The 12,539-nt window shown below is 34.3% G+C and overlaps 1 protein-coding gene across 22 annotated transcripts in view; it reads right to left on the bottom strand.

Moving 5' to 3' along the window:
• KIAA0825 (KIAA0825 ortholog) overlaps nucleotides 1–12,539 on the bottom strand; it is a 241,664-nt gene that overhangs the window by 187,072 nt on the left and 42,053 nt on the right. For 21 of the 22 annotated variants that reach the window (XR_009490288.1, XM_059873642.1, XM_059873636.1 and 18 more), the window contains 2 exons: nucleotides 8,456–8,624; nucleotides 2,499–3,168 (listed from right to left, as the gene is read on the bottom strand). Coding sequence is in view for 21 of the 22 variants with exons in the window: in XM_059873642.1 (XP_059729625.1) it covers nucleotides 2,499–3,168; nucleotides 8,456–8,624 (839 nt within the window). In the remaining variant the exon portion in view is untranslated. Of the gene's footprint in view, nucleotides 1–2,498; nucleotides 3,169–8,455; nucleotides 8,625–11,285; nucleotides 11,427–12,539 lie in introns of all 22 variants that reach the window. The other variant, XM_059873647.1, reaches the window with a different exon arrangement.

Below are 12,539 nucleotides of genomic sequence, written 5' to 3' on the forward strand. Positions count from 1 at the left end.
CAAGGTAATCTATTAAAGCTGTCTTTTAACCTAACCTATGTTAGGTTGGGAAAAATAAATTTCCACTCTAATTTGTGGGAGGTCAACAAGTACCAGAATTTAAGAGTTCCAAGCAGGAAAAGTCACTTGATATTAAGAACTTGTCCACCATTACAAATCTCTTAAAATATTTCCTAAATAGTTATTTCACTGTGAACTGCCTTGTGAACATTCTAATTCTAAAGGAGAAAAATGCCTTTATATAACTTAGTGTGGTACAAATGTAGTATATTCATACATTTATAGGAGAGAAATCTCTTTCCAAAAAAGACTCTTCACATACAAGCTCATTTATAAATAAGTTACACAGTAATAACTGGTTTTAGTTATAATACAAGGATACTTTCTGTTTGAATTGATGAATAATACCAAATAATAGGCTATGACACATATAGAAAATGAAAAAAAACCTGAAATCACACTCAAAACTTCATAACTCTAAACACATATTTTGTTTTAGCCTGATTTCTGGTTTCACTATTGGTGCCTTATGGTTTCTCTGGCTGAAGTGTGTATGAGCAGTTTTCTGCAGAAAACTAGTAAGAATAGTAGGCAAATCAATACCTACTTCCCATACTAACTTCTTGAAGTAAAATAACATGAAGACATGACTATGACAGCTCCTGTGAAGAAAGTAATCCTGAGAATTAAATTATATTAATGAACAGCAATTCTAAATACATTTTATGGGTGTTAAGGAGACAGCTGCTGCATCTGAAATCTGACTTTTAATGAATTTTCAAGAAAAATGAAAATCTGATCTAATATTTATGAAATAGAAAAATTATATTTTAATTAATTGAAGAAAATGTTTTAATGTTTTAAAGCAAGCAAGCAAGAAAATCTTAAGATTTACTGTTTGTTTTCACCTTCCTGTGTGTTTTTGACCATACAAGAAATGTGCACTGGAAATCAGTACTGAAAGATGTACTGGCACAAAAACATGCAAAGTCACATGCTGTGGCAAAAAAAATGTACGCAGAGGAAGCACTCTATTAATAGATTGAATGACTGTTTTCTTCCATCTTATAATACAGAGTTAAAATATGATTTTTCAGAGAGACATGTTTGCGATCACTTTAAACTCCATGTTTTAGATATAAATTAACTGGAGATAACTGAACTTCCCCATCTTCATGAGCTGTTTTGAGACTGGAAGAAAAATTAAGTTACAAACCCCTGTTTACTCCAGGCAATTTTTTTTGGTCAGCGAATCCTTTCACTGACTCACTATGTAATTCAAAACCGCATTTATTGTTATTTCATACCTCTGACACTATTTTTCATTGCTTCCCACCAGCACTGAATCCCACTAGTATATACACCAAACTTCTCATCCTTTCTACTCATTTGTTTGCATGCCTTCTTCCTTGTCTTCCACATGTTCCAGTATTCCTCCATATTTCAGTTCCTGTTGAAAATATTCTTTGCATTTCTTCCACTGGAATTTTATTAGTAGACTAACACTAACACATACGCTGACTTTAAAACTCAGAAGTATGTAATTTTCTTCTTTGTAGACCTGACAAATCATCACCTCCTAATCCTCTCTTTATGCTGCACAATTCAAAGATCTTCTGTTTCTGTATTTTTCACATGATTCTAGACTTTTAATATTTTCTGTCTTCAAATCACTTTGCGGAAAGCTATGCTTTAAACAAACAGTTCCTGCACAGAGGTGAGCTCCAAACACTGCATTGAAAAAGCAATTACATACAATTGTGCAATTATGTTATGGAAGTTTTGATTCTGTAATTTTGTTTTCCAAAGCACTGGTTCTTCCCTTTGGAAATTAGCATGTCAGACTTAAAAATTGCAAAAAGAAAATACAGAAAACACTGCATCAATAACAGATTCCTCTTCCACTTGACATTTCTTGGAAAAAGAAAAAATGATGAGGCAGTATTAACTTAAACCTATCGTACTTTCACAAGACTAGAAATTGTAAACGTGTTTTGTTTGTTTCTTAGTTTGAGAATTAGAATCTGCATAGTAATCTTTTGGGTCAGCTCTGATGTGTGAATCGGTATCTGTTCTATGGACACATTACTGTACTGTTTTTCCTATAATCTCCTTTAAATGTCTGACAATTAAAAAAAAGTGGGAGTAGAAGACTTAACAGTTTGTGTTTGTATAAATCTGGATTCAATAGTTCTTATTTTAGTACATATTTCAGTAGCTGGAAAAAAACAGGCTGAAAAAAATTACTATGACATGACAGTATTATCCAATGGATTATAATAGGATTTTGTTTAATCACATGAGTTACTCTCTCTTACTTTTGCACCACAATTCTGACACAGTCTAGAGTTCAACTGCAGTAATGTGTTTTAAACATAAAGCTGTAATTACTAATTTCAGATCTCTCTCTTCACAGAAAACAATCAAGTATATATAAAAAAAAGTAGCATAATTAAAAGAACACCTAACTACAAAGAACATAAAATAAGACTACTAACCCACAGCGTGAACTCTTCCTCTATGCTTCTTTGAAATCTTGTTTGCTTTAACTATGTGTAGAGCATTTTCTTTGAACTGCAGCTCACAAAGTCTTTCAAGAAGAACTGTCATTTCTTCAGTGATGGTATCCAGGTAAGTTTCATTAATAAACTTTAATGACGAAGATGGACCAGTTGTTCCACTTAGTATATACAAATCCTCTTTTATCATTGTGCACAATCTGGGTATGGAACTTTGATAACCATGAACCACCTTATCAAAATTTGTTTCACCACTACTAGACAAAATACAGTTTTGTAGAAGATCACTAACCAGTTTATTCTGCATATTTTGATACCTCATTAAGACTTCTGATTTGGGATAAAGAAACAAAAGCTGCTGTACACACTGAGTTTTAAACTCCATTTGTTGTTGCAAAGCATTAGTGTTTGTTTCTTCTTGACTTTGCAGTCTATTTACTAAAAATTGTCGAAGATGCAATCTCACATCATCCCAAAGAGATTTCACATCCACAGCTGAATCATCCTGAATAGTATGAAGCGAAGATGTTAACTCAAAAGACGTCCCACTTGCAGTACAGGGAAATGAGACACCACACTGACTAGAGAGATCCAGGAGGAAGTGAAGTACCATTTCTTCTTGATTCTTCTCATTCTTCAACAAGCTTTGCTAACAAATGTAAATCAGACAGTACTTTAGAAATTTTTGTTCATTTCAGTTCATTAAATGAACAGCTTCATATTAGACTAAAAACAGTTTCCTATACTAATTATCTGAAGATATGTAAGTAAGATATGTAAGCAACAGAAATTATAAAAACCATGGAAAACAGGATTTATACGTGAATCAATTTTCTTGTCTACCTCTGCCAATAACTCACACTCATCTTCTCATCTTTCTTATATCCCCAACCTCTTTTCTCAATCAATTCTAGACCACAGTTCAAAGGAAACCCTTGGCAGCCTTTTTTGATGTCACAGCATCTTTTAAAGAAAGCAGTATGAAAAAGTCACTTAAGTTTTACACAGATAATGATAGGTTTTTCTCATAAAACCAAGCAAGGAATTTATAAAATGGTCACCTTATATGGCTCAGCAGGCAATCATCAAAAAGACCATTCTAAGGATAAAAAAGTCTTCCCAGGAGTCCCTTAAAGAACTAAAATTGAAAACTTGTCAAGAATTAAAGAGCCTTAGATGACACAGGACAGAAGAATAAGAAGTTGTGTAACCCACCAAACCAAGATGCAGACTGATATATTAGTGACCTCCATGTACATCTATGCTGTATGGGTTGGAGAAGGCAGTCAGTTAACAAAGCAAGTGAAATCACATGGCTGCTGCTCCGTCTTCATTCAAGTCTGAAGAGCTCTCTCTCAGTCCAGGGCAAGGATCTCTGACGTTAGAGCTGCTTCAGCTTCAAGAGGTCATACAACAAAATGGCAGCTGCTCTTGTCACAGCTCAATATCACCATCTCAAGAAAACTGAGTGGAATTGGTGGTACTCTTGATTTTCTTAGTTTCAGTAGGAAAGTCTTAAGCGGATTAGAATCTAGAAGCCTCTCACTTGCTCCTTCATTTCCCATTGTTTCTCTCCAACAGAGAAAAGCAATTGTGGCAAACCAACTCAGGGGGGTTCATTCCAGTCTGTCATTTATCTGTCATAGTTCCACCCCAGCCAGCAACCAAGCCCCAGGCAGCCACTTTCTCACTCCTGTACCAGCAGGACTGAGGAGAGAACTGGAAGGGTAAAAGCCACAAAACTCATGGATTGAGAGACAGACAGATTAACAGGTAAAGCAAAAGCCATGCACACAATCAAAGCAAAACAAGGAATTAATTCACTGCTTCCAATGGCAGGCAAGTGTTCAGCCAGCTCCACGCCAGCATCTCTTATCACCAGGTCATCACTCCAGACATACCAGTTTTCTTTCTTCCCCATACTTTATATATGGAGCCTGATGCCACATGGTCTGGAATCTCTCTTTGGTCAGTTTGGGTCACCTGTCCTGGCTGTGTCTCCTCCCACCTTTCCATTCACCCTCAACTTCCTCACCAGTGTCACAGTACAAACAGCAAAAAGGCTCTGTGTAAGCCCTGCTTCGCAATATTAGAAAAACCTCTATATTGTGCTGTGTGTTCAGCACAAATCTAAAACATAGCCCTGCACTAGACACTAGAAATCAGCACAGTCTGCAAGTCATACTCCATCCTATAAAGCAAGGCTGGTAAAGAAACCTTTCCTACCTTCCACCTTCAGCATTGCTGATTTATTTAACTTACAGCATTTGAAGAAATTATTAGTTTTATTTCTGTTCCTATTTTGAAGGAGAGGTAAATTATTCAAGTTTGAGTATGGTATTGCATAAACATAACCATTTTGGAATGCCAAATACTAAATCTTTTCCCTGTAGCAAGATTTTATCAATAGATAAGTATGCTTTAGAGTCGCAACAATTTTTAAATTTAGAGCTCCTATTCTTTGCTCTGGATGTTTCAAACCTGTTACATACCTTAGAGAGTTTAACCTTCTTGTTGCCCTCTACTCTGACCAGAGTTTCTTGGAAAAAAACTCACTACAGTACCTAATTCTAAATAACAAACTGGGAGTGTGATTGCCTCTTATAAAAGAGTCTTAAAAATAACAACCTATTTTTCTTCCATTTTAAGTCTTTATTTCAAAATAATTCTTATTAATTCTTCTTACTTAACAAGCAGGAAAGATATGGAAGACAGAATAATAAAGGAAATTATCAGTTGAATATCATCCTACAAAAACATGTACGTGTAATAGAAATATTGCAATAGTGCAATTAGTTCAAATCTCAAATCATATATACCAAAATCCATAATACTGATCCCATTTTCTTTTATTATCTGCTAAACTGTTCTATAAAGTTTAGTGGCTCCAAAGAAAAATGTGTTTCAAGGTGTAAACTGAAACCCTCATTACTAACCACTGTGTTGAAAGGTTGTCTCTTGGCAAGTAGACTTCTGGACTTTAAACGTCAGGGGGTTTTTTATGAATCATGCTCAAATACTACATTTTGAAATTCACAAAGCAAGAGAAGCTGTCAAAACAGTGTATGCACCTGATGCCTTCAATGGTGAATCCAAATGATCTCCAAAGCAAATCCTTACTGCTGATTTTTAAGGCAAAGCAGAAATACTTTTATATATCTAAGGATTGTTTCAAGCCCTTTGCAACTTAAACTACAGCATTAAAAACAGGAGCTTGCAGATGCTATTTTAGATGTAGTGATACTCAGAAAGAGCACCTGAAGTGAACTTTGAAGCTCTGGAAAGTGTCATCAAGTGTCTTCACACATTGCCTATATTGATATACGCTTTTTAATTTAAAAATTAACCTATAAAAATATTGCAAAAGATGATGCCAGCACTATTCAAGAGAAAAAGATCCAAATTAGTATCCAAAGGTTTTGGAGAAGCATAAAAAGTTCCCTTTTGGGCACAGAAAGTTAGTCATAACAATGATATACAGAAAATCAGTTGCAGTTCACCAACCAGATTACTGCATAATATGCATAACTACCTACCATATCAGTAAACAAGTACAGTAAGATGAAGACTTGATTAAAAAAAGAATCTCCAATTATTTTATCAGGAACAGAACAACGACAATGTGTTAGGGCATATATTCAGCTTTTAAATACTGAGTTACAAGACAGTACACAGAATGATAAAATTTCACATAATTAACATTTTCAGGCTTCATGAAGAAATTCTTGGTATTTTCATAAAAATTTACAAATGTATGATAATAACAATAAAACTAAATATAGCACCTCAGGCAAAGCCCAAAAAAAACTTTGTACTGTTTTCAATTGTCCCAAAAATTTTTAAATTGTTATGAATTTAAACAAAATTCATAACAAAATAAATACACATAATAATATAACAATTAATAGAGATATTGTCCTGAAGTAGAAAGAAGGTTCCTGTTACTGAATATGAATTATATAAACTTAATTAAAAGCATGCAAGAAGAAATTATCTAATTAGTTCAATGGAAACAGATATATATTTAAGAAAGGTTAGTTCATAATAATCTCATTAATGCTGAATATTATTGAAAATAGTTTACTGCAGACCTGTTTATGGAACTGAATGTAACTTCTTATAGACAGATGTAGTATGGTCAGTAGTACAGATACATTTTTCATCTGTAATTCCATTTACACAACAGGCTGGATTATCTAAGAAGCCATACGCCTGGAAATAGTGATATGAAAGTTGCTGAGCTCCAAAACTGTTTTCATGATAAACTGCATAATTGAGACTTCCAGGCTTCTCACTTTGCTGTCTGTTTAGCAGCCTGCCACAGAGCCGTTCTCAAGGCTTAACTGGATACTACAGCTCACAGCAAGACTGTCATGCAGTTAGTAAGCTCCCGGGAAGCTGAAGAGCTGGAAAGCACATTTTATATAAGATGAGGACATTTTAGTGTTTTCCAAACAAATGCCGCCACCTGGTGTTCAGGCATATGGCTTGAATAGACCTTGAAGAAGGAAGTAGGCAGAACATGGACACAAGTAAGTCATCAGTGCCATGCCACATTCTGAGGGAATACAGAAAGGATCTAAGTGGACTAAGAGGAATAACAAAAGACTTCAGAAAGCAAGAACTTCATAGTCAGCTTTTTCTGGGATTCTCTGATTTCATCTAGATCAAGTATGACGTGTAGCAGCCTCTGACATCCTTGAACGGGATGATTATTAACAGCAATATTCATACTGATCAACTTTGTCAGAAGAGAACAAAATCACTCTTCACCACATGAACATTAAAGACCTGGCATCTCTAAAAGTTACTTCCTCATTTGATACAGATCAATATCTAGTGGAATCAACAGTGACTGAAAGAGCAAGAAGACGAGTCCTAAGAGTTAAAAAAAATTATTGATTTTTATCAATCATTGATTTTATCAAGTTTGTGCTCTAGCCAGAGAAAACACTCCCCTTCTCTACAGTTTTACTCTTCCATTACAGCTATCTTAGCCTAAAGTTGTTCATGGTCTACAACTAAACCATGACACAGAAGTGACAAAGAATAATCACTGGATACTGTTCATGGGTTTTGATCTCATATATATGTATCATATCAAATGCATACATACAGAATTTATATATAAACTTGAAGACCATCATTTACTGAGGGATCAGCCTTCACTTATCTTGCCAATTCAAATTTCCAGACTTCCATTTCTACACATATATAAAAATGCAAGCTTTCAATAAAAAATTTGGATAAAAATACTCTAATACTCTTCAATTTCATTGTAGTGAAATTTGATTTCTGGTTGCATCTAGTTCTATAACTTGGTAGAACAAAGAATGTAGCTCCCACATTTCTCATTGGGAAATGCAGAAAAATAGAATCATTTGGATTGGAAGTGACTTTTTTAAAGCTTGTTTAGTACAATCCTCCTACAATGAGCAGGGACATCTTCAACCAGATAAGGCTGCCCAGAGCTCAGTACTACTTGCGCTTGAACATTTCCTAGGATGGGGCATCTATCACCTACCTCTTTGGCCACATAGCAGGTAGGAAGTTTATGCTTAAATAATGCATAAAGGACAATAACATACATTAGACGAGTTGAATTCATAGTGATAAAAGTGAAGAACATGCTGTAACACTAACAGCCTCAGTGTAGTAACTTCCTATTTTTTTTTAACCAACATGTGTTTTATAAAACAATCTAAGCAGTGCTGAACATATGGTAGCATCTGTGGAAAGATTTTGTTCCAAGTTTGTCTATTTAAGGCATGATCAAAAGGAAACATAACACCTTGCTGCAGGCATGGATTTATGAACTATCCTCACAACAGTAAAGGCTGAAATGAGAAAACTAATTGAAGTCATCCACCCACCTCCCAGCCTTCAGTTGTATAATCAACTTTCCAACAGTAAAGTTTTTAATAAACAGTTTTTACCAGGGTCTTAAGGAACTCCAGCAGCTCTCCATGGTCTGTAGAAGAAGGTCTGAGAGAACTAAAATTGCAGTTATTTAGCCACTGAAGGCAGTCAGTTGTGCTTTGTAGTACTTCCTCAGTACATATTTCATTTACGTCTGATTGCAGGTCCTTAAGACACTTTTCTATGCTAAAAAAAAAAAAAAAACAAACAGGATTTTTCTACATTATTTGGAGACAAAAGTATTTTATATATGCCATATTTTAAAAAGAAAAACTACTTAAAATTAAGGTAACTCTAGTCCTTCTTATTCAGAGATTAAGCTACCCTCACAAAAGACCTGAATTTTCAGAATTAACAATTAACATTTAAGTACTGTTGAGCTAGAGCTAAAAAAACTTTCCTTCAGGCCAGACTATGTATGGCTGTTCCATCCTCAGCCAGAGTATGTACAGCTTCACTTTCAAACAATCTCATTCATTTTAATAAAGTAGTTAATGAACAAGACATTAGCCAACCTAATATCTGGTCCTTGGTGCTTAATTAGCTAAAGCAGAGACTATAAACTGAATCAATTACTGCATTCAAAGGTGAATGTGTCATTTTGCTCCTTTAGCAATCAGCAGTTGTTTTATAAAACATAAGATATATTAATAACTTCTTAAAGATCCACTGACATCACAGAAAATGTTGAAAAGAATTTCAGAGCCTGTTGTGCTGAGAAAGCAGATCTTTTCTTTCTTGTTTTGTCATTAGAATATTTGAAAGAAAACAGACTTTGTTTTCAAGGAGCTAATCCACTCCTTAACATTCATCTAGAATCATAACTCTTTTTATGAAACCAGATGTGTCGTTTAGGTTTTTACTGTACTTCATTTGCAAAGATCACAAGAACAATTAAACATCCAGAATTATTTTTTTTGTACTTGCATGGACACTTAAGTGAAAACGAAACAAAACGAAAAAAATCCAAAACAATTTAACTCTATTTATTTTCCTGCAAAAACACCTTTTTGGTATTTCATTTCTACAATTTTTTCCAAAAGCAATGCTTAATATTTTATACAGTTTCAGTTAGAAAAATAGACTTTAGATCCTGGGAAAACTGGGTATAATAGCCCAGCCATGAATTCTAATCCTAAACTTAACAAAAGATTGGCAAGTATCATTCTAGTTAGTGAAATCTGTTCTCAGGACTATGAAACTAAATGCCTTCTTCATACACCTTGGCTCCTGGGACACTATCAAAGGCTCTTATCATGTGGTGTGCTGATGTATCTCAAACATACCCAAATAGATTACAACATTGCGCATTATAAAAGACACTACTATTGTTAAATCTGTGCCAATTTACTACTATTATGAGTGAATTTTTACACTTATCTTTGACACTTGAATGTGTGAGCAAGCTAATAAAGTATAAGCTATGAATAAACTACAGCCTTCTCAAGACCAGAAATTTTGGTAATTGGTCCCAATACTGATAAGGGAATTAAACAGATAGATTTCAGTGCCACTCCACTGCTCCTTACCTCCCCCACAAGTATAAATCATGATAACTATGTTCATTTTAATTAATCCTTTTATTCTCCCAAAATAAACATTTAATTAGGACTAAAGCTGGTTTTGATTGAATAAACATATTTTCATCCTGTTTATTTACAGCATACAGAATACTGTTGGTAAAGAGGGTTTCAAAACCACTGCTGCATCTTGCTAAGAATTTTGTCAATTTGGTTACCTTAAAAAAAAAAGTCTATTATCTGAGTTTAGTGTTTTAAGTAAAAAAGTGTTAGAAGTAAAAAAAATACTTCTGGTAAATATTATTAAAATTATTCTCACCACTTAGGCTGGTATCAAAATCTTTATAATTTCATACCAGCATAGGTAGAATGAGTCTTTGATTTTCTGGTTAATTTCCTAAAGTTTCAGAAACTGGAAACAAAAACGTAATTTTGATGTGAAAAATATACTTAATGTATTTAATTAATTTTATTTAAAGTATAATTTTTAAAAAGCCATATAAAGTGCTAGATTCCTTTTTTCCCAGTAGTATTTTTTCATTAAGTGCAAATGTATTTTTTTTAAGTTCAGAGTAGCAAATTTCCTCCTTCTTTAAACATACTGAGGCACTAACCCGGATGATGCCAACTGACACGATATACATACTATGGACATGCAAATTTAATGACCCTCAGTAAATTTTTGGTCCACAGATGACTCAACCTTTTTTTTTGGAACCTGTGGAACTCTTCAGACGCATACAGGAAAAAAGCAGTCACCAAACTACGAAGGAAGGAGTGGAATGTAAAAGCTCAAAGAAAAAATATAACCTTTCTCTGTAGCAAAGAAACCTGATAGCTATACTTGTACTTTTTTTTTTTTTTTTTAATATGGACTGATTTTTCAGGAAACAAATCTTTAGTCCCACAAAAGTAGTACCCTGAGCCTTTGTAGGCACATATTTTTTGTGGCTCGCGTATCATTATAGAAGTGAAAATGATGTGACTGAAATATCTTCTCCTCCTTACAGGTGAGAGTGCCTGCAGTTCTTTAACAAACCAAAGCAAAGTTGTGTTATATTATCTGTGTCCACATTGGAGCGCTTTTCTGGAGAAACATTGGTAAGTACCTCCACTGCAGAGAGACAATCTCAATGTAAGAGCTCCAAGGTGCTCTTATTTATTAAGTTAATGATAATTTTTACAAATAACCTAATCATGTGGAGAGAATGCTTTTTAAGTGACTTCATCAATGGACAAACAGTTTTAAAAGTACTGTAATGGAACTGATAGTGTAAGCACTATCATACTATCATACAATGTCACAAAACATTATTTTGAAACTTACGGTATCAGAATAAGGGTTGCCCCTCCATGTATCATTTTCCATTGCCTAAGATTACTATGAGTAAGTTGAAGCATGATCTTCTAACTCCTTTCAATTTCTAACAAGCACATTTCAATTTATTTCCTCTAGCATAGGGAGCAGCTATAAAATGACAATGACATTGGTTAAATTAAACTGTTAAGCTATAAAATGAAATTATCTTTTAACCTCATGTTCCTTATTCTTAAGATCCTCACATTCATGGAAACACAGCTTTAGAATCAGTTTATGTGTCTTTTATTCAGAACAGACTGTTTTAAAATAAATAACATCATTGTTTTCACTGCTGTTGAAGATGCAAGCAGTGTTAGAAAACTACTATTATTACTCATTAAAAAGCTTGACTGCTAGAGGTATAGGACATTCACACACAAAAAAAAGTCTTATCATTTGGAAGTCTGTGTATCAGAGGACCTGCTGTGAGCAGTAAAAAATTTGCAGAAAGACTTTCAGCAGTGTAATTCACACAGACATTTTCATTGTTAAACTTTCTCTTGATCTTGAGCCCAAAGATGCAAACCAAAGACACAGCACCTGGTTAAAGGACTTTGAAAACTACTGTAAATCTCTAGTTTAGCTCCTTACAAAACATATCCACTCTTAACTGTAAAGTAACTGTATCACTGAAACCAGAAGAAATAGAATGGTGATGGCTTTGCTACACTCTAGCAAGATAAAGTACTCAACAGCTTAACCATTTATGAACAGTCAGTTCTAACTGAACCACTGCCCGCCCACCTTTAATTTCCATTCTTGCTTTAAAGGCTTGAGATATTTCTGTCACAAGATGCAGGCTTTGTCTTGGTAAGTTATTTCAGAAGACAGGCAGTGAAACATGAGTTTTTCAACGCCATTGACTAAAACATGACAGTGACAAACAAGGGTTCAAAACCCATCATCTCATATATATGCTCGTATGAAATGAAATGGGATACTTTACAGGGCAGTCAAAAATCTGATTACAGCTTCTGTAGATGTAGATGACAGCTAATTAACCACGCAAGGTACTGACACAGTGATAATCACTGAATATTTGAATAAAGAAATCATGTGTCAATAAAACAGCCAATTTCTGAGCAACTGTGCTGCCCAGCAAGCAAGTTGCTATGGAACAACTAACCCAGACTCAGTGATTCTGCACAGAAACAACACAGTCTGCACAGAAAAAAAAATACATTCCTTTCTCAGTTTGCTTACTTCTAGCAATTGGTCCAG

This window comes from Haemorhous mexicanus, chromosome Z, assembly GCF_027477595.1.
Source record: "Haemorhous mexicanus isolate bHaeMex1 chromosome Z, bHaeMex1.pri, whole genome shotgun sequence".
Lineage (NCBI taxonomy): Eukaryota > Metazoa > Chordata > Aves > Passeriformes > Fringillidae > Haemorhous > Haemorhous mexicanus.